General features: G+C 37.4%; 1 protein-coding gene across 1 annotated transcript in view; it reads right to left on the reverse strand.

Annotated features, from left to right (window-relative positions):
* Positions 1 to 23143, reverse strand: part of LOC132398152 (ATP-binding cassette sub-family C member 5-like) — a 142858-nt gene that overhangs the window by 70715 nt on the left and 49000 nt on the right. Inside the window, exons 8-13 of the mRNA XM_059977199.1 lie at positions 22593 to 22740; positions 20004 to 20152; positions 19155 to 19262; positions 15079 to 15435; positions 10675 to 10746; positions 2412 to 2536 (exon numbers count right to left, since the gene is read on the reverse strand). Of these exons, the coding sequence (XP_059833182.1) occupies positions 2412 to 2536; positions 10675 to 10746; positions 15079 to 15435; positions 19155 to 19262; positions 20004 to 20152; positions 22593 to 22740 (959 nt within the window). The remainder of the gene's footprint in view (positions 1 to 2411; positions 2537 to 10674; positions 10747 to 15078; positions 15436 to 19154; positions 19263 to 20003; positions 20153 to 22592; positions 22741 to 23143) is intronic.

The raw sequence follows: 23143 nt of genomic DNA on the forward strand, positions 1-23143 counted from the left end.
TCTCATCCTCCAAGAGACCCATGTTCATTTTGGCCACTCTTTTCCGTTTTATATAATTATGAAAACTTTTACCATCAGTTTTATATTTTGTGCTAGTTTATTTTCATAATCTATCTTACTTTCCTTTATCGCTCACTTAGTGGTTATTTGTTGTTGTTTGAAGTTTTCCCAATCTTCCAGTTTCCCACTAGTCTTGGTGACTTTGTACGCACAAGTCTTTAGTCTGATGCCTTTCTCTGCTTCCTTAGTTATCCATGGCTGGCTCTCCCCAACCTTACTGTCCTTGCTCTTCACTGGAATATATTTTTTATTGAGCACTGTGAAAATTCTCTGTGAAAGTCTTCCACCATTCCTCAACGGTCTTACCACATAGCCCGTGCTTCCAGTCTACCCTCTCCAACTCCTCCCTCATCCCATTGTACTCTCGCTTGTTTAGGCATAATATGTTGGTTTATATTGAGCTATTGTACCTTCCATTTGTATGAGAAACTCAATCATACTGTCATCCCTCTTTCCAAGAGAATCCCTAACTACAAGATTGCTAATTTTACCTGTCTCATTGCATGTTCACTGTAGGTTCAGTAACACGATGTTCAAGAAAGCCATCATAGATGCATTCTAACATACCTTTGCATCCAAGTCCACAGGTTAGGAGCCAACTTAGCAAAAATTAAATCTGTTATTTGCTTCATTATTATTGGTTCAAGTCTCATACCACTTCACACTGATGATAAACAATTGTGTAAGTAGATCATAACATGCATTTTTAAAATATTGCGTTCAATTCTTTTAGGTCTGTTCAGACATCTGTTAACTTGGTCTGCAGAAAGAGACAGGCCATGAAACCACAATGATTTATCAAACATTCAAAGACAGCCCCTGCGCAATATACAGTAGCATAGCATAGTATCAGCTTGTGAATGTTAAAATCTGCTTGCCACTGGAAACAAATAGTTGGACAGTAAGTTGCACAGATTGAAGATGAAGTTTAAACTATATGGACACTGATTTCACAAGCTACGTGCATTTTGTGTGACTCCAAAGGTAACAAAGAATAAATTTATATACAGTATGTAAATCTTAATATTCTTTAAAACAAGTTCCCATTTCAATTTTCTACTACTAATATTCTGCCATTTCCATTGAAAGCAGAATAAAGCACAATTAGTTACAATAAAATATGCAGCCCATCATTCTACTACTATAATATTGCTGAATTAGTGTGAAGAACTATTTTATTTCCTCTCTCTTTAGATTGTGAAGTTGACATTGTTTCACCAAACTGATTTAATTGCTGAAAAAGACTTAGCAAGATTGAATGTAACATTTTTAAAATGCATTCACATTTGCATAGTTCATTCACATGACTGGTTTAGCATCAGTGTGAAGCGATTCTCGATTTGGACCAATAATAATGGAGCAAATAACAGATTTATAAAAGCCTAATTGATGCCAAAGGCAAACAAATGAAGCATTGCTCCATTACAGGGTGTCACTCCAAGTTACCATGCATCATATTGCACTTTGAAAGGAAATTAAGAGAATGCATTAATATCTAAACAAAGGTTAGTACCAATATTGCAGTGCAGGGATTTAAAATCATGAACTTCTGAAGCAAAGTCATGCAAATTACCAACTTAAATAATCATGATTGACTAGAATATCTGGCTTAAAATCTTTTTTAGAAGTCTCTTTTTCTGGAAGAAAAGGTTCTTCATAATATGATTCATCTATTCAGTTAAAGTAATGTCAAATTAACATAGCCTTCTCAGTACACTAGACAGAGAGAATAGGAAGGAGCTAAATGTCTACATTTTCCCCCATACTGAGCTCTCATCTTCACCCTGAATATTAAGGTATTCATCTCAATATTAAGAATATAAGTAGCATGTCAATAATTCAACCACAACTCCTCTTACACATTTACTAGCACCCAGATTGACATGAGACAAAAAAAGCAAACTGCAGGGAACACTCAGAATCTGGTCCTAATTGCTGTTCTGTTACCTTCAGTAATGGGGTTACATTCTCTCACAGATATCCCCTTCACTCTACCAATTCCTCCCCCACTTGCTTTGTTACTGAAAATTTACTTGTTTTCTCTCTTGAAAGTCCCAGCTCTGAAATGTTCACTGTTTTATCTATCCACACTTGCTGCCCAACCTGCTGTGTGTTGCAGAATTTTCTGTTTTTATTTCAGATTTCCAGAATCTCAAGTTTTCTTTGAATTAGAAACAAATTAGCAATTGCTTGAAGTAGAAGAATAGACGTGCAAATTTAAGCTTCATTGGAGATCCTTCCAAACTTCAGGACAAATTTTGCCTATTAGTTGAAATAATTAAGAGACTGAATCACCTGCCAAATGTGTTTCTCTAAAAACACCAGTGAAGATATAAATAAGTAATCCTTACTTTTCTTCTTCATAACTTTTGCCAAATAAGATATTGTCACGAAGAGATGCATTAAAAAGCCAAGCCTGTTGGGCTACATATGCAAACGTGCCTCTCACTGCAACTGTCCCTTCAAGCAATATTAGCTAGAGGTTGGAGAGAAGACACTATCATTAAATACATTCATACAAGCAAGTAAACATCAGATTTGTAATTTAACTTAATGGTACTTGAATTAATTGGTAGATTCTTTATGACATTGGTAAAAAAGCTATCATTATGAAATGCAACTTTTAGAAATTTAGGCACTGTATCATTATTCAATCTTTCACTGAACAGTGGATAAAAGAAACAGAAGAAACAAAATCTTCAGAAAAAAGGAATTTAAAATACATGATACCTGAAGTAACTTTAATGATAATAGATTTATGCATGTAAATTCCCACCAATGTTTATCATTTATTGACTATGGAGAAAAAGGGTTGTGAGAAATGCAGTCAATAACAATCTAAGAAACTTTTGTACCAAGACAAGGCCATCCAGCTGAATTTAAGGTACTTTGTCAGGTACTTGTAAAATTTTCAAGTCATTTACTGACCCAGAAAAAGTTGTCTATAGCTACAAACAGGGAGTAGTTTGCTTGAATTAGGAACCCAGCTGCTGTGTGAAATTAGTAGAATCCTGGTAGGAAAACAAAACAACTCAATTTATCGAATGCACATTGGTGCACAGAAGGTTGTGTCAAACAAGATTCAAAAAGAGAAGCGTTCGTCAATTATGCATGTGTAAAAAAATGACAGTAATTTTAATGCTTTAATGTAGAACTGCAGGAATTATTTCCTCGATATAGCTTTGTTTTGTAATGGATTTTAATTACTGCCCACCTTGTCTTATAGAAAGGTAGAAAGCTGATTTTAATACTCCCTGGAGAAAAGCTGAAGACTAACTGGGAGTTAGTGTGCAGCTGAAATAAAGAAGGGAATTTACCCTCTTTCATGCAAACTAGCTGGCAGTAATTTCAAGCAGCAGGTAGCAACAGATCAGCCTTAAGTTTACAGAACCTGCAATAATTATGCAGATCAGTTCTGGGTGTCATCAGGGCCAATATGTTATTTTAACTTGAATAAAGTGCAGTGATGGCTTCCCCACCAGACTGAACCTCCCAGAAAGAGGAGCTAATATTGACATGGCAAGTTTAATATTTTCCATTGTTCTTACGTAGATCCCTTGAGCATGGACGATTGTCTGGCCAAACAAAGAAATACTGTGGCCACTTACCTCAGGAATGCCCTCCTCCCCCACTTCCCACTACAGAATGTCTCCTCCTGGGGTTATTCCTGTCACCAGTTTGGAGGCAAGCAAATTTCCGTACTTCTTTGGCTGTGAAGCCAGCAAGCCTGTAATAAAACTGGTAGAACCTCCCTGATACTCATCCCAAATGTGCAGTTCACATTTGTCTCTAAAGTTACGATGAACCCGACATTTCAGGGTTTCTTTCCCTTGTTGATTACAGGATATTAATTGACATTCTTCATAAGCAACAATCTACAAAGTGGCAATTGCCACTGTACTTTATACTTCAGCTATTGAAACAATGTAGGAAACAGCACTCAGAATAATTTGAGGGAATGGAATGACAAGTTGAAGGCGAGGCACAAAGCAAAGTAAGCATTTTCTTAGTGATAAGGAGAAAAATGAAGATTGAAATGAATGTTGTATTTTGGATTCAAACCTAATCAGATAATGTAAACCATGACCAACCCTTTCACCTTGTCCAGTCCGGATGACAATGTTTCTTGCTTGACTAAGTTCAAAACTAATCCAAGGAAACAACATTTCAGTAAGTAAATTATTTTCCTTTGGTAAGAATAACAAGAATTGTACCACCAAAACAATTTGATAAAGCTAAGATACAAATTGCATGATTCACTTAAAGTGGGTAACAACCTTAATGGGCTGAATAGACTGCTACTGTTCCAATTAATATACAGTCTACGGGCACAACTCCCAGGGGAGATGTTGGATTGCTATGAACTCAGATATGTAATGGATTTTCTTCAGCTAATTTCACGTTAACTACTCTTGTTGTAGGTAGAGGACTACATAAATGGAGTTTATGTTGCTGCCTTTGTTAAAGTTCTAATCAATGGTTTCAGCAATGGTGATGCTGTTTGATATTGAATAACGGTGTTAGTTTCTCTCTTGTTAGAGATAGCCATATCCTGGCATCTATGTTCTGCAAATAACACTTGCCATTAAACAGCCCGAGTCTTAATATATTTTGCTGCATTTGAGATTGTTTAATTTTCTTAGTGTTCTCAATTAAATGGGCATTATCCAAAAATCACAAAACTCTGCTGGTCTTATAATCTAAGAAAGAGGCTGAAGATGGTTTTGGACTGATTAATTTTAAGGAATTCCAGTAGACAATATTAACATCTGGGATAATGCCAATTGCTGAAACTGAACCCTAGTCAATATATCAATGTCTATTTGAAGGCAGTAACAAAACCACATGTAGTATTTCAAAGGTATATACTGGAAACTCAACAGCAATTCAGAATCAGAATCAGGTCTATTATCACAGGGATGTGACATGAAATCTGTTAACTTAGCAGCAGCAGCTCAACACAACACATAATCTAGCAGAGAGAGAAAAAAAGTAAAACATAATAATAAATAAACAAGTAAATCAATTATGTATATTGAATTGATTTTGTAAAAGTGTGCAAAAACAGAAATACTGCATACTTAGAAAGTGAGGTAGTGTCCAAAGCTTCAACATCCATTTAGGAATTGGATGATAGAGGGGAAGAAGCTGTTCCTGAATCACTGAGTGTGTGCCTTCAGGGTTCTGTACCTCCTCCCTGATGGTAACAGTGAGAAAAGGGCATGCCCTGGATGCTGAAGGTCCTTAATAATGGACGCTGCCTTTCTGAGACACTGCTCCTTGAAGATGTCCTGGGTACTTTGTAGGTTAGTACTCAAGATGGAGCTGACTAAATTTACAACCCTCTGCAGCTTCTTTCAGTCCTGTGTGCAGTAGCCACCCCCCCCCCCCACCACACACCAGATAGTGATGCAGCCAACGCACACAAAATACTGGTGGAACGCAGCAGGCCAGGCAGCATCTATAGGAAGAAGTACAGTTGACGTTTTGGACTGAGACCCTTCATCAGGACTAACTGAAAGAAGAGATGGTAAGAGATTTGAAAGTGGGAGGGGGAGGGGTGATCCGAAATGACAGGAGAAGACCGGAGGAGGTGGGATGAAGCTAAGAGCTGGAAAAGTGATTGGCAGAAGGGATACAGAGCTGGAGAAAGGATAGGATCATGGGACGGGAGGCCTAGGGAGAAAGAAAGGGGGAGAGGAGCACCAAAGGGAGATGGAGAACAGGCAAGGAGTGATTGTGAGAGGGACAGAGAGAAAAGAAGAAAAAAAAAGGGAAACAATAATAAGTAAATAAACAAGGGATGGGGAAAGAAGGGGAGGGGAGTATTAACGGAAGTTAGAGAAGTCAATGTTCATGCCATCAGGTTGGAGGCTACCCAGACGGTATATAAGGTATTGTTCCTCCAACCTGAGTATAGCTTCATCTTGACAGTAGAGGAGGTTATGGATAGACATATCAGAATGGGAATGGGACGTGGAATTAAAATGTGTGGCCACTGGGAGATCCTGCTTTCTCTGGCAGACAAAGCATAGGTGTTCAGCGAAATGGTCTCCCAGTCTGCGTTGGGTCTCACCAATATATAGAAGGCCGCATCAGGAGCACCGGACACAGTATATCACACCAGCCAATTCACAGGTGAAGTGTTGCCTCACCTGGAAGGACTGTCTGGGGCCCTAAATGGTGGTGAGGGAGGAAGTGTAAGGAACAGGTGTAGCACTTGTTCTGTTTCCAAGGATAAGTGCCAGGAGGGAGATCGGTGGGAAGGTGGGAAGAGATGGGGGAGGACGAATGGACAAGGGAGTCGCATAGGGAATGATCCCTGTGGAAAGCGGGGTGGAGAGATATTCTTGGTGCTGGGATCCCGTTGGAGGATATGGAAGTTTCGAAGAATTGTATGTTCGACCCGCTGGTGGGGTGGTAGGTGAGGACAAGGGGAACCCTATCCCAAGTGGGGTGGTGGGAGGATGGGGTGAGAGCAGATGTGCGTGAAATGGGAGAGATGCGTTTGAGAGCAGAGTTGATGGTGAAGGAAGGGAAGCCCCTTTCTTTACAAAATGAAAACACCTCCTTCATCCTGGAATGAAAAGCCTCATCCTGAGAACAGATACGGCTGAGACGGAGGAATTGCTAGAAGCGGATGGCATTTTTGCAAGAGACAGGGTGGGAAGAGGAATAGTCCAGGTAGCTATGAGAGTCCTTAGGCTTATAATAGATATCAATAGATAAGCTCTCTCCAGAGATACAAAAAGAAAGATCAGGAAAGGGGAGGGAGGTGTCTGAAATGGACCAGATAAATTTGAGGACAGGGTGAAAGTTGGAGGCAAAGTTAATGAAGTCAATGAGCTCAGCATGCATGCAGGAAGCAGCACCAATGCAGTCGTCAATGTAGCAAAGAAAAAGTGGGGGACAGATACCCGTATAGGCTTGGAACATGGACTGTTCCACAAAGCCAACTAAAGGGCAGGCATAGCTGGGACCCATATGGGTGCCCATGGCTACACCCTTGGTTTGGAGGAAGTAGGAGGAGCCAAAGGAGAAATTATTGAGAGTAAGGACTAATTCCGCTAGACGGAGGAGAGTGGTGGAAGAGGGGAACTGGTTAGGTCTGGAATCCAAAAAGAAGCAGAGATCTTTGAGACCTTCCTGGTGGGGCATGGAGGTATATAGGGACTAGACATCCAAGGATCCTTATCCAAAATAAGGCGGTGGGGGCCAGGGAACTTAAAATCATGGAAAAAATTCAAAGTGTGAGAAGTGTCACGAACATAAGTGGCAAGAGATTGAACAAAGGGGGATAAAACAGTGTTGAGGTATGTAGAAAAGAGTTTGGTGGGGCAGGAGCAAGCTGAGACAATAGGTCTACCTGGACAGGCAGGTTTGTGGATCTTGGGTAGGAGGTAGAAACAGGAAGTCCAGGGTGTGGGAACTGTGGGGAGCTGTGATGCAGCCTGTCAGAATGCTCTCTACGGTACAACTATAGAAGTTCTAGAGTGTATTTGTTGACATGCCAAATCTCTTCAAACTCCTAATGAAGTATAGTTGCTTTCTTGCTTTCTTTGTGACTGCATCAATACTGTATGTTGGGACCAGGTTAGATCCTCAGAGATCTTGACACCCAGGAACTTGAAGCTGTTCACTCTCTCCACTTCTGATCCCTCTATGAGGACTGGTATTTGAGCTATGCCTAGCCACAAAGTCATATGTGAATAGAGAGTGGAGCAGTGGGCTAAGCACACACCCCTGAGATGCACCAGTGTTGATTGTCAGCGAGGAGGAGATGTTATCACCAGCGGTCTTCAGATTAGGAAGTTGAGGATCCAATTGCAGAGGGAGGCTCAGAGGCACAGGTTCTGCAATTCAGTACCATTCCCACATCTTTACTTCAATCAAATGGCTTCAAATACATTTGGAAGAGAATTTACGTTGTGCTAAATAATTATGTTTAGCTGCACTCTTGACATAAAGTAATTCATAGAGGCAGATGGCTAGTTAATTGCTTACCTGAAGATGACAGTGATGATGGTAAGATTGCAGCTAAGGTTTTTCAAGAAATAATTCAATTTTACTGAATTTTGACAGCATCAATTTTGTTTTGTAAAGGGGTAGTTTTAGGGAAATTGAAGTATGTTAAATTGAGGAAAGGATATTAAACTGATCCAAATCACATTTTCATTTAAGTCCATTTAGTGTAATCATCAAACCATTTTCATATATTTTATGGTCAAAGAAACCTTCATTGAATAAGCTTAATTTCCCACCTAAGTTATTAAAAGTAACAAGACTGCTTTTAAAATGTTATGATTATGACACAATGATATCTTTTAATGAAGAGTTATGTACAATGCATGGGAAGGAGATATGATCACTTTCAATTACATTAATTCAGTAAGATAAATTTGATTTCATGAATGAAATATTTGTTTCCAAGTGACTTGGAGTGACTGTGACATAATCCAGACAATTGTTTTGTTTCTCCTTTGCTTTAATAATACAAAAAACTACTTTCAGTAACTGTTTCGGAATCAGAATATTACAACCCACTCTCTACCAATCAATTTAACATACCTGTACCTGTATTGGCAGCAAGGATTCTATTACCAAACATAAAATTCCAATTATAAATAAATGAACAATGAAATAGTCACTAAACAATAATAATCTATTTAAGCATAGCAAAACCACTGCATTGTGAAATTCACATGACATACAATATTCATTAGATTATAGTAAATTTACATAAAAATATGCAAATGGAGAAAAGCTACATTGCAGTCATCCAGCAACTTTCATGACAAAGGTACATTTTATAACTCTATGCAGCTATTGAGATGATATTATCATTCAATACATATACTGTAAAATGGATGGTTTTCAAACTTTTTAATCAGACAATCCACTGTAAACCAAATGGTGCACCCAAGTGACTAATAATCTGTTCTCCTTTTTGTGGACCAGTGTTTATTTAAAGAAGCAGAGACAGTAACTCAGTCTTTAACATTCCAAGGTCCCAGATCCTACTTTGCAACTGGATTTTTTTTTTTCAGAAATTTGATTTGAATAGATAAATTGCTTTAATTATGTGCTTTGAGAAATATTTTTGGTTTTGGCCACTGAAGTTAATTTCCCTGCTTTTCTTTGAAATACATCATGGAATTCCTAAATTCACTTCAGAAAGCAGATGAGGCCTCAGTCTCATTGACGGCAGCATCTCCAACAAAGGGCAATGCTATCTCAGAAAAGCAGTGGGATATCAATTTAGGTTTATGTGTTCAGCCCTCTCAAATGGAACAGTGATATTTGCTGAATCATTGTTGACACAAATGGGAGAACATGTGGGAAAACATATCTCTATATACTTATGACTGTGTGGCTAGGCATCACTCAAATACCATCTATAAATTTGCTGATGATACAACCATTGTTTGGTAGAATCTCAGGTGGAGACGAGAGGGTGTGCAAGAGTGAGATATGCCAACTAGTGGAGTGGTGTTGCAGCAACAACCTGGCACTCAACGTCAGTAAGACAAAAGAGCTGGTTGTAGATCTCAGGAAGAGCAAGGTGAAGGAACACATACCAATCCTCATAGAGGGATCAGAAGTAGAGAGAATTAGCAGTTTCAAGTTCCTGGGTGTCAAGATCTCTGAGGATCTAATCTGGTTCCAAAATAATTGATGCAGTTATAAAGAAGGCAAGACAGTGGCTATACTTTATTAGGAGTTTGAAGAGATTTGGCAAGTCAATGAATACACTCAAAAACTTCTATAGAAGCATCATGGAGAGCATTCTGACAAGCTGCATCACTATCTGGTATGGGGGGAGATGAGCTACTGCACAGGAACAAAAGAAACTGCAGAGGGTTGTAAATTTAGTTGGCTCCATCTTGGGTACTAGCCTACAAAGTACCCAGTACATCTTCAAGGAGCAGTGTCTCAGAAAGGCAGCGTCCGTTATTGAGGACCTCCAGCACCCAGGGTGTACCCTTTGCTCACCGTTACCATCAGGTAGGAGGTATAGAAGCCTGAAAGCACACTCACAGTGATTCAGGAACAGCTTCTTCCCCTCTGCCATCTGATTCCTAAATGGACATTGAAACCTTGGACATTACCTTACTTTTTAAAAAATTTATAGTATTTCTGTTTTATGCACATTTTTAATCTATTCAATATATGTATACTGGATAAAGTATATTGAATTAGATTTATTTATTTATTTATTGTAATTATTATTTTATTTTTTCTTCTATATTATGTATTGCATTGATCTGCTGATACTAAGTTAACAAATTTCACGTCAAATGCCAGTGATAATAAACCTGATTCTGATGCATTGAAAATGAAAATAACAAGTATTAATTCCCATAATTAATTTTGTTCCATTAACTTTATTGTTACTTCTCTCTAATTGAGGTAGTTCTCTGGTAGTTGAAAGTTTTTCCAACTCCAAAAGTTGTTCTGAATTTATCTTAAATCAATGTTAAGCTTATTTCAATATGAAACATTAAATCGAAGCTTTATCTATTATCTTTAATAGTGATGTATCCCATCAAACTATCTAATTTGTACAGCTGTTTAGATTTATAAGATATTATTTCCCATGGATACAGGTCTTACCTGGCCCAGGACAGCAGATATCAGAGAACTTTTACCACTACCCACACTGCCACAAATGCCTACCAGTTTACCCTAAAAAAACAAAAAGGAGCATGAATTGTAAAATATCGAGAGGAGACATAATCCAGAGCTTTTAAGATACTAACAGTAAAGCATACACACAAGTAGACTGCCTGGATGGACACAGGTGGACCAAGACTTCAGTCATGGCTACAAGTAGATCATTGGGGACAAGGGAAAATACATGTGGTGGCAACCAATATAGAAGGATTTTTCAATTGAAGTATGGAAGATAAAAGAGCACAATCAATCATCAGTCTGTATCCAATATTACTTTTTCACAAAACATATCTTCACAGATATATTCATCCCACAGATAATTGTTTCACAATAAAAAATTAGAAGACTGCTTCTAGAATACTTCCCCGTGAAAAGAACTGCAAATCTTATGTAAGCTGAAAGTAGTCTTATATATTTTAGTGAAGCATAAGCCTAGCAGCAACTTGATAGTAGCATATAAAATAATATGAAAGGCTGCATGCAGGCCCGTTAGTAGATTCAGTAGAAATAAATGGATCATCACAATGTAAACTATCCAAACATACTCACACTTCCGCTAATCACAAAAAACTGCACTGTCCCTTCGAAAATCACTGATTTAGTAATCAAACATTACCTTTCTTGTTTCCAGTTAATTTACAAATTGTCCAGCAAACATACAAAACATGTCATAAAATGAATAACGGTTTCCACTTCACATCTTCAACTTGAAACATGCCCAGAAATAAAATTTTGCATAAGTCAGAAATATGCAACAGAACAACATTAGCTGGGAATACTTAGCTGCTGGTGTGACATCTGTGGAGAGAGAAACGGAGTTAATGGGCTTGATCATATTCAATCTAACCCAGTGCTGCACTCACCCTACTGCACTCTAACCATCTAGATTCATTAAGCTTTTACAGCTATGTAGCTGCCAATGACAATGAGGCCATGGTTGCATGGCCTCAAGCAGAGGAGTCCACAACTGGCAGTGGGGTTTTAAGCTATTTAAGGGGCTGGTTTGCTATTTTTAAATAGAACATACAACTTTGTACAGGACTTTCAGCCCCTATTGTTGTGCCAACATTTTAACCTACTACAAGATCAATCTAACCATTCTATTCCACATAGCTTTCCATTTTTCTAAAAGTCTCTCAAATGTCCCACAATATAACTGCTTCCACCACTACCTCTGATGAAGGTAGATTAAACACGTTTATAATTAAATTCAGTGACCCTATTCAAATGAATGGACAATACTAAGTATAAAGTATATGAAGCTCTTTGTCTTAATAAATTGCAAAACAACCCTGGATTTAGTTGTAAGGTCCAGGGATGGGGCAAGAGGTCAGATGTGGCTGCATCAGAGTTCCAGAACATTCTGTGCTACCATATGGCAGAGCACGTAAGTCTGGGGGTTGCACAGACTGCAGATAACCGGCAGTTCTCTACAGAACCAACCATGGTCAGAGTGATTTGGTCACAACTCAGATGAAATTTGGGCAAAGCCTTTCTCACCGTGGCAGAGTGGAGAACAAAAATATGGAATTATGCTATGATTGAGAGGCATTTGAAGAATTAGGGAAAGTTGGGGCAGAGAGGATGGAAATAACATTAGAATACTCCCTGGATTCAACAAAGGAGTCTGAGAAGGATACTGGAAGTAATGAAGTAGTTGGAGAGCCAGGAAGAAGTGTGCTAAAAAATGATTGGGGAATCAGATGAGGACTGATGGGGAGAGATCCAAGGATATATGGAGGACATTACTTGAGAATCAAGGACAATTGCTGGGCTGATATGGAATGGTAGTGGTGGTTATCACTTCAAGTGTGAAGAATATGCAGGGGCTTACCATGGCAATTGATGCATTCTTAACATCCTGGTTTAGTATGCACTTGAGCAATGCAGAAGCAGGACCTAACACAGAGATTGAGATCTACATCTGTGGATGAAGCCCATGCTAATTTTCAATATACAAGGGGGAGAAAAATAAATTTTGAATAAGCAATGTCAATCATCCATTATATACTTAATGAGTTCACTGTGCATGTCACACACCCTCAGTGTGCTTGCACATCATTTGCATTTCAATGCTATTTGCACAAACAACTATCGTTATATTCAGCGTTCAGGTTTCAAATAAAGTTATATTGAACACCCTGCAGAAAATATGCAATGCTAGAGAATTGGAGGCCATAGACTGTGTGGATTTCCTCCAGCTGCTTGAGTTTTCTCCCATGCCCCAGAAACATGCTGGTTGGTGGGTTAGTTGGTCATTGCAGATTTCCCTTTGCGTGTAGATGAGTGGTAAGATCTGTGAGGAGTAAGAGTGTGGGGAGATATAAAGTGCCTTTAACATTTCACTGACTGAACGTCCTGTTTCAGTGTTGATTTCTCTGTAACTCAAAGCGTGAACTTTCAGCATTTCCACATACCTTTGCAGGAGTTCTTAAACAAAGTTGTACGTCACAATAGGAAAGCCTGAAATAAGAGTGCAGGTCATAAAACTTGCACCTCTGACAAACTATTGGTTTCAAAGTGGCAATGATGAACATCAAGGAAAACTATCACAGATCTGACCATGAAAAGATCTAGTCCCTTGGTAAGAAATAAACACAAACTTCAGTAAAGATTTCTGACTTAGACGTAGATCATTTAAATTCATGCCCAAGCAAGCGTTCATCCTATTATGGACCTGCTTTTCCCCTGAGGCTTGCTCAGCTACTTTAGACTGTATTCATGACTGCACCTTACAGGAACATGACAAATGGCTGCTGCCACTGATAGAACTCACTGAATTAAAGAACATAAGAGACAAGAGCATGAGTAGTCACTCTGCTCCTTTAGCCTCTGCTGCTATTCAACCAGATCATTGCTGATTCAATTTTATTCCCAACACTATTTTCCCACATTCTCCCACCATCATTTGATTTCTTTATGGTTCAAATATGTATCAGTTTCTTCAATTGAATATTTTCTGTGCTACAGGGTTCTCTACAGGTTAGAAATTTCCTAAGATTCATGAAATAAAAAATTTCCTGCTTGGGTTGAGCTGTTCTCTGATCTTGGCAGTTTACTTGCAAGCATTTTGTCACCATACAAGGAGACTGTGTGTTTATGTTTACAGGTAAATTGCCAAGATCAGAGAACAACTCAACCCAAACATCAACCACCCATGCTGCACATTTTCTGAATTATTTTCAAAGAATTTCCTCCTCATTGCCTTAACTAAGCAACACTTAGTTTTAAATTATTGTCCCTAGTTCTAGATATACAAAGGAATACAATCTATTCAGATCAATCCTATCAATCTCCCTCAGGATCTTATGTTTTTAAACTACAATAACTAAACGGCTCACCCTAGCTATCAGCCCTGTAGATTTCTTTGTTATATCGCAAATCTAGCCTTCTCTAAATGTGGAGACCAAAACTGTATATGTTACTCAACATGCAGGCTCACCAATGCAACAGAACTTCCCTATCCTATACACATACCCCTTGCAATAAAAGCTGTCATTCCATTAGTCTCCTTAATTATTTGCTGAACAGGCGTGCCTACCCACTATTTTCCATCTGGGCTTCTCATATCCCTTTGTAGTGTTGCTTTGCATCCAATGACCTACATGCAAAGCTGATGAGCACCCTTGGATGACTATAATTCAGATTCACATTATGTTCTTAAAGTATCAAGCACATTATGCAATCAGCTTTCTTCTTCAAATCAATCATGCATTACAGAAAATGAATATGTTATATAATTTAATTTCTAGGCAGTTCATAGTGTAAAATGCCCAAGAAATATGTCAGTCTAGAAATATTTATGGATCATGCTTCATTGATACACTAGACACTATATTCCAAAGTGCTGAACAGTAATTTGAAAAAAAAAGCAGTGGTTAAATTTCGAAATTGTCTTCATCTTCAGGCTTATACAGTACTAGCAATATACTAGCACTTTCTAATCGACAATGTTCTGTGATCAAATAGTGAGTATAATCTGATTAACACATTGTTGTAACAATTAAATTAGAATTAGTTATCATGAAAAGATACAAGTTAGCCACAGAATAATAATAATTGTTCCCTAATTTTCTGTGTTGAATAATAATTGTCCCCTAATTTTCTGTAAGCAAAATTAACGGAAATTTGTTGCTATTCAAAATAGATCCAGGTATTACGGACAATTTCAATCACATTCATACCGAGGAACTATGGTTTTGGGGATTAAGTTGTATTATTGAAACATCACTAAAATCAAAGTTTTGAGCTTTGATTTTAAAAAAATGATAACTATATTTAAAATATTTAAAACAGTACAGGAATCCTGAGGCTCAGCATTTTGAAACCATTATTTAAGTATACCTGTTCGACATTTAAGTCAATATGATGTAAGGCCGTCTGGAATTTGGGTTTTGGAGATGATAAATTAACATGTAAGTCATCGTGGTCATACTGCATTTTAGTGCCATGATTATTTTGTTTGACAAGTGAATTTTCTGGATCAGCTTCAACATAAAGATTCATTTTTTTCCTCTCTATCCCTCTTCCTTTCCTTTTTTTCATCTTCTTCATGTCACCTTTGTTTGCATCTACTTGTCTTTCTAAAAAACAGGAACTGCTGCTTTCCCATGCCAAAGTAGCATCACAAAATTCGATGGCATTGTGTGGGTTAACAGGCTCCTTCCTTACAACTTCTAGTTCTTCCATTAAAAGTAAATGCTGTAGAGGTGAGAAGGGAAAACAATTTTTAATCAAAGCAATACAGTGTTGATCTATTATTGTAAGACTACTGAATTTAGCACTCAAAGAACACAGTAAGATTTCAATATTGTAAGAAATTTTCCCATTTTTTAGATTTAGGGGGCATAACTTTCAATGGTAAAGATGCTGTATAAATTATTAACAGAAATTTAATTGCAGATTTGACCTGCTTATAAAGTGAATGAAAAGTGACTAATTTTATTTCAATTGGCAACTCTTTGTATCTCTGCATGTATGGCACATTATAAAGCAGTTCTAATTTTGAAGTTCAAATTCAATCAGAAGCATATGCTCATTGTCTTCTCCTTACTTTTCCTTTGGGAGAGTTTTGGTTTTAAAAATTGTTTCTAGAAATAATATGCAACATTGTTTAAGATGCTCAGAGAGAACTATTTGAAATAGAAATAGGAATAAAAATTAAACTGACAATTTGTTATTTCCATTCCAAAGAAGCACACGGGATTTATTTGCAAAACAATCAAATGCAGAGCTAGAGACAATAAATTAAACTTACATAGGGTTCTGGAAAGGGGCAAATTGAATTTATATTACTGAGTACAATACATGTAAGTGTCCTCAGCATAAAAAAGATGCAGAAATACTGAAGCAATAGTAAAATGAAACATTACAAAAATAGGACCAGAAATGAGGGATTGTAACTATCGGGAAGTTTGAGCAAGTGTTTTTTTTTTACATAAGAAAACCTAAAAGCTAAGTTAATTGAAGTCTTTAGAAGTATGAATGGGTAATGCAGGACAGATTTGGGAATGTTTCCATTTGTGGTGAAGTCCAAAACACATTGTGACAAATGCAAAATCATTGTAGATAAATCTAACTGAAAAATGAGGTGAGAGTTCTTAATTCAGAATGCTCTAAATATAGAACTTTCTAGCTCAGAAAGTTGAGAGAAGTAGCCTCTTTCAAAGGGAAATTAAATTTTTTAAAAATTGGAAAAGTAAGGTGCACTGGATGTGTTAGCCTTTAAATAAATTGCATTACTTTGATAAATAAGGCATGTATATAAATATCAATATATAAATAATTGTGCTAAATGGCTTGTTTCTGTGTATTTTTCTATGCAATTTTATAGAATTAAACTATCATATTCAAAGCAAATTAGAGCTTCATATGATTTTCTATAGCACACTGTACTCTTGGAAGGGTACTTTCTCTTATGTGAGTTATAAGCTTTTGCAGAAGAATTTGTTGTTTGATTGAAAGTTTAAATTTTACGTATTTATAAAAAAAAGTAATTTGAAGAGTAACTATGGCCACATTAAACAGACAAACCTGCTGGATTTTGAGTTAATGGAAAACATGGGTTTCAAACAATTCAAACAAGAGGACATGAGTTGAGACAGAGGGCGAAAGTTTTAGGGTAACATGAGGGGGAATTTCATTACTGAGAGTGGTAGCTGTGTGGAATGAGCTTCCAGTAGAAGTGGTAGAGGAAGGTTCAGTATTGTCACTTAAAGCAAAATTGGATAGGTATATGGACAGGAAAGAAATGGAGGGTTATGGGTTGAGTGCAGGTCAGTGGGATTAGGTGAGAGTAAGCGTTCGGCAAGGACTAGAAGGGCTGAGATGGCCTGTTTCCGTGCTGTAATTGTTATATGGTTATATGAGTAAATTTGCTCTTGCAGTTGCAAAATTCTGAGTTGCAAATTCTTGCTACTCTTGATAGTTCTTTTAATTCAGTTACTCCATAACATATCAAAGTCAACAATAATCATGAGTATCACATGACCGAATCAATCTTAATAATCAAAGTTTTCAACCAATGAAGACCTTGTGTAATAAATTATTGCCTAATAGTGACTGCTGATTATCCACAAATATAGTCACAAACAGTATGTGTGTAATAACTGCCTTAGTTCCACACAGTAGTTCTGAGGTGTTTTTAATTAACAAACAAATTATGTCATTCAGTATAGCAATCAACCAAAGCACAAAAATCTCACATACATTTCTTTCTAATCATTTATCAGCAAAAGCACGAAAGGCACAAAACTTCAGGAGCAAAGCACAAAAATGCTGGAGCACAAATCAGGCTACCTCTATGGAGAGGAATAAACAGTTGATATCTTGGGCCAAGACCCATCGCCACAACAGCAAAGGAAGCGGCACAAGCCAGAATAAGAAGGTGGAAGGAGCAGAGGAAGGAGTACAAGTTATCAAATGAAACCAGGTGAGGGAAATTTGGGTAGGATGATAGGGGAGGATGATGCAAATGCCAATCACCACCCTCTGGTTCTCCCCCTTCTCCTTCCCTTTTTTCATGGTCCATTGTCCTCTCCTATCAGATTCCTTCGTCTTCCACACTTTACCTCTTCCACCTATCCCATCTAAGCTTCTTGCCTCATCTCCCCTCCCCCAGCCACCATCCACCTCACCTTGTCTCATCTGTTACCTGACAGCTTGTACTCCTTCCATTGCCACACCTCCTCACTCTGGCTTCTGCCTCATTTCTTTACCAGTGATAATGAAAGGTCTCAGTCCAAAATGTCATTTGTGTATTCCCTTCCGTTGATGCCGACTGACTTGCTGTGTTCTTCTAGGACTTCGTGTGTGTTTCTCAAGATTTCCAATCTAGCCAAGACTTTTATACATTGTGGAGACCATTTCTGAGTTATTGTAAAACCTTTGATTTGTTTTAAAAGTACAGATAGTGGTGAATAAAATATTTTATTAGATAACAAGGGTTTTTTTCCCTTTTTTCTTGCTTTTCCTAACAGCTCTGACTTTGGTAGTGGCTTTTGATTTTTTTTTCTGTATAACAAAATGATTATACTTCAATATTACGATTTAATTTAGTTTTTATGAATACAAGGTTTTGTGATTGTAACTGTATTTTCAATATAATGTATTTGGTACTTTTTTTTCTCTTTTGACTTATATATCTTCTTGTACTCTGTATTCCTTTATGCAGAAACTAATAAAAATATTGAAAGAGATTTCCAGCATCTGCACAATCCCTTGTGTTTACAAACCTCAGGGTACCTTTGCAAGTCAGAGCAGGAGGATTTGCTAAACATATTATCAGTAAAATAATAAATAATCTTCAGTGGAAGGTAGAGAGCAGAATAATAGAGGTGGTAAAATAAGTGATTTAAATTTTGTTGGCAGTTCTCCTTTCTCAAAGGCCATTATTTAAGCTTATCTTATTTGGAGAATTAGAACAGTATTATTAGGGTTGTAGATTGAATTCTAAGATCTATTTGAAGGGTGTAACCAGTAAGGGTTACTTTTTAAAAGTGTAATTCAGGACATATAACATATGGAGTACTTTTAATCCATCATTTATAAGGTGATTGGAGATGAGTCCGCTGTGGCTCAGTGGGAAGCACACAAATCTTTCAACTGCAGTCAAATCTTATTTCATTATTCCAGTAGGTTGATATTTCAGTTCAATACTATAGATGTACTGTGCTGTTGGAAATATCTCCTTGCAGAAGTGATGACAAGCTTCCTTAGATTCCCTCTTATTAAACTACCAAATAATGCAATTACACTAGAAGTGAATTCCTTTTTTTCCACCTGCAGATGCAACTACAATATTCAGGGATAATCAATTTTTATCAACAGATATCAATTACTAGCTGAGCACCTGGTTTAGGAATCTCGTATGCGACACATCATTTTAAAGGTAAATTAAAACGGAAGCTCAAAAACTGTACCTTAAATCTGCCCACAGCAACAGATGCCTCTGATAGAGCTTTTACAGATATTGGTGTGATTTTCAGGGCAAAGGTCATTGCATTAAAGACTGCAACAACAGTAAATGCCTACATGAATAAAGAAAGCAAAATTAGAAAATGTTGGGAACATGGACTGATCAGGCAGCATCCAAAAGTGCAAAACAGATTGGCATTTCAGACATAGATTTCACTTGACTGATTAGAATCAATGTCAGTTAAAGGCTTAGCATTTGCTTCAGTGCATTCCACAACACAGAAAAATCTTGAGAGAGACCTAAAGAATGGATTTGCTCTTTAAAGATAAATAGGAAAATTGTGATCACCTGCAGTTGGGAGTTATTCAGGGTTGTGATTGGATTGTGGGAGGCCAACAGACTAGGGGTGGACTTGTTCAGGCAGATCTCCTTTAACTCCAAAACAGGCTTCACACGTGCAGTGAAAGCCTGCATCTGCATTAGCAGGACATCAGTGGGCCACATATATATATGGATGAAAATTATGGGTGATGCCTCCATGCATGCGGCTTAGGCCAAATGATGTCATGCATGCGTATAAGAGGCTCTGTGTATTTTTTTAATGCAGAAGAAAAATTGTGGAATCTACATTTGTTTCAATGACATTTTATCACAATGCACTTATAAGCATTCTCTTATGCAACAGTATTTCCAGGTCTGACACCTCATGGTTTTCTTTTCCAAGGAGACAACCTTCTCCGAAATATCTGGGCTTAGAGTGAAGTTTCACAACCCACTGTAAATGTAACAGCCTTAATCTGTGAATGTTTTCATGCGACTATAATCCATTTAGTAGAACTGTGATTGTGTTTACCTGAGCTGCAGTTAGATCATATCCCAATGCCATGTAGAGTGTGAATGTGCAGCTACTGGAAACTACGACCACAACTGGAGCAACTCCAACTGTGATACTCTGCACATAACCTGCTTTTTCCAAAAACTGTTTCTCTTTGCTTCTGATCACTGCAGGAATAAATTAACATTATTAAGGTTTTCCAAAAATTATTGGAATGGTAATGGTTTTAAACGTCAGGGAGAAGGTACAAAATTAAGAAGCTTAGACAAGAAATCTAGTAAAAATTTTTGTTTTAAATCAAATATAATCATCATCTGGAATTAGGTAGAGGAATAGTAATTAGTTTAGTGGGAGGGATACTGTGGAAGGCAGGTATAACAATTTTAAAAGAGAGTGATGTTGAAGACTATCTTATTGTCTGAAAATTTCATTTATTTTGTTTAAGCAGGAGTGTTGTTATAACTGTAAACTACTGTAGAACCATATTCAGATAAACTATTGTCCATTTTTCTGTAAAAATTGAAAATAGGAAATGAAGTATCTTACTTGATTTAGATTTTAGCAACAAAACATGAAACAGAATTGAGGAAGGTCTTGAAACTGATCAAGATTCCATCCTCATCTATGCAATATATCATGTCGCATTGCTGAGATGTAAAATTCAGACATGAGAGAGTAACCCCAAATTGAGTAAAGGAATATGTCAGTTATTAAATCAACGAAGGCTTTATGCCAGTAGGTACAGCAACACGTTCTGCTAAGCTTGTTACAGATGAATACCAGTATGTATTCAAAAATCTTTTACAGAATTTGGGATCCCTAATACATATGGTAATGTACTGACGACTTATGGAATTTATTAATCAGACATAGATTGATAACCCAGAAATTGATTATTGAAAGGCCCCGAGAGAGCGGATGCGGAGATGATGTTTCCTAAAGCAGGTAATTCTAGATCAGAGGACATGGCCTCACAATAGATAGAATAGAGATGGGGAGGAATTTCTTTCACCAGAGAGTAGGGAATCTGTGGAATTCATTGCCACAGACATCTGTGGAGGCCAAGTCATTCAGGATATTTAAAGTGGAGGTTGATAGGCTCTTGAGTAGTTAGGGCAGGGGTGGGCAAACTTTTTGACTTGTGGGCCACAAAGGGTTCTAAAATTTGACAGGGGGGCCGGACCAGGAGCAGATAGATGGAGTGTTTTGGTAATACACCTCATAAGAGAAAATAAAATATCATGGGATATGTAGAAAACATGTGCTTTAATTTCAATTGAAAATGAACAAATGCATTACAACAAAATATCTGTCTTTGAAGTCCCATGGTATTTAGCTATTTATTGAAATGACTTTTAAAACACTGAAAATTAAATGAATAAAATACAGCTTTTTTAAAATAGTAACAGTTATTATTTTAAAGCACTGAAAATTCTGTTATCCTTTAAGATATTATCATCATCACTCTCCTCCTGACTGTCTTTATTTCAAAAACGGTAGGAGATGCAAGTCTACTTGTCCTGCTCCTTCTTATTCAATTGTCCCCTGTGCCAAAACTCAACAACGACCAGCACAAGGACAGAACAGTGACAGCGCGCCAGTATGCAGAGCGCGTTATTTGATCTGGAGCGCATTTTTTATTTTGAGAACGTACGTGCACCTGCGCACTATTCATGTCCATCACTTAACAGAAATGGCATGTAACATGTAAGGCTTATTGAAAAAAATATTTTCAAATGCATTTTTTACATAACACAACAAAGAAACTTATTTTTAATTTCAGTGGGAACAGTGTTGTTGGTCTCCCTTTTTAGCCAGCGCATCAAAGTCTGGATTTAGTTTTGTTGTGGCGATTCTCAGGATGGATTTGAGGTGTTGGTCAGTTAACTTGGATCTGTGGCTGGCTTTGTTGATATTCATGATGCTGAACGCCTGTTCACACAAATAGGTCGAGCCGAACAAAGAGTAAAGCGCAAATGTGGAGTAATACGCTGCACCTCAACAAAGGTCAATGTATATAGAGTGTGTCATCTATTGGGAAAATGCCAGAATTGCGGGGAAAAAACGTTAACAAGGTTTATTAATATAATTTCATCAAGTTCTGCGGGCTGGATTAAAAAGCTTAACGGGCCGCATATGGCCCCCTGGCTGTAGTTTGCCCATGCCTGAGTTAGGGTGTTGATGGTTATGAGGAGAAGCCAGAAGAATGGGGTTGAAAGAAATAATATAGCAGCCATAATGGAATGGTGGTGCAGACTCAATGGGCTGAATAGCCTCAATCTGCTCTAATGACTTTTGCTCTTGTCTAAAGTGAGATCCAAAGTCCATAATGAATTTGGGCTCACTTTTAAAAATCTAATGTTAAGGAGATGATGTTTGCCAATGCTGTAAAATAAAACCCAGAAGGTTAATTTATTTTGAAAATGGCACCCACGTGGGTCCAGACCTAAATAACACTGGGTTACTTTGTAACTGAAATGTATAGTGCCCTAAAATGCCCCTCCTTTATATCAGAAAACTGCAAACCATTAATAACTAGGAAATTGCGGAAGCAGAATTTTTTCCAGCCATCCTGGAGGCACCCTTTGGTTTTCATGTTAAACTTACAATGAACCTTCTCAGCAAACAATTTTTCCCAAGTGTACATCTTAATGAACTTGATACAATTCAAAATTTCATTCATCAGCCGCACACGTCTGTCGGTGACAGCAATACATTGCTTCCTGAAATAAGTTGTCAGCCTGGACATAAACATCTATGAAAACATGAGAAAGATAGATTGCCTGTCAAAAATAAATATTGAAGTGAACTAAACTTAAGTGTAGTAAATTATTGTTAGTATCTTATTCCAATCATTAATTCTTTTCACAGGCTTAATTAACATCATCACCCAAGATGGCAAAATTGACTGAGAGAAAACAGCAATTGCAAATATAATGATGAACATCTCCAGTTGAGAAAAGATTAATTTTCAACCAGCATTTGATAAGTGAATAGCTACTGACTTCAAACAAAAACAGAAAAAAAATGGACAAAAAGTTGTCTGCATCAGAGATGAGAAAAGACAGGTTAACGTTTAGGATTGGGCCTTAATGAACTTTAAAAAAGAACTTAACAACGAAATCAAAACAAAAGGACAACTGAACAAGTATAAAAAG

Source organism: Hypanus sabinus, chromosome 8 (assembly GCF_030144855.1).
Source record: "Hypanus sabinus isolate sHypSab1 chromosome 8, sHypSab1.hap1, whole genome shotgun sequence".
In the NCBI taxonomy this organism is placed as follows: domain Eukaryota; kingdom Metazoa; phylum Chordata; class Chondrichthyes; order Myliobatiformes; family Dasyatidae; genus Hypanus; species Hypanus sabinus.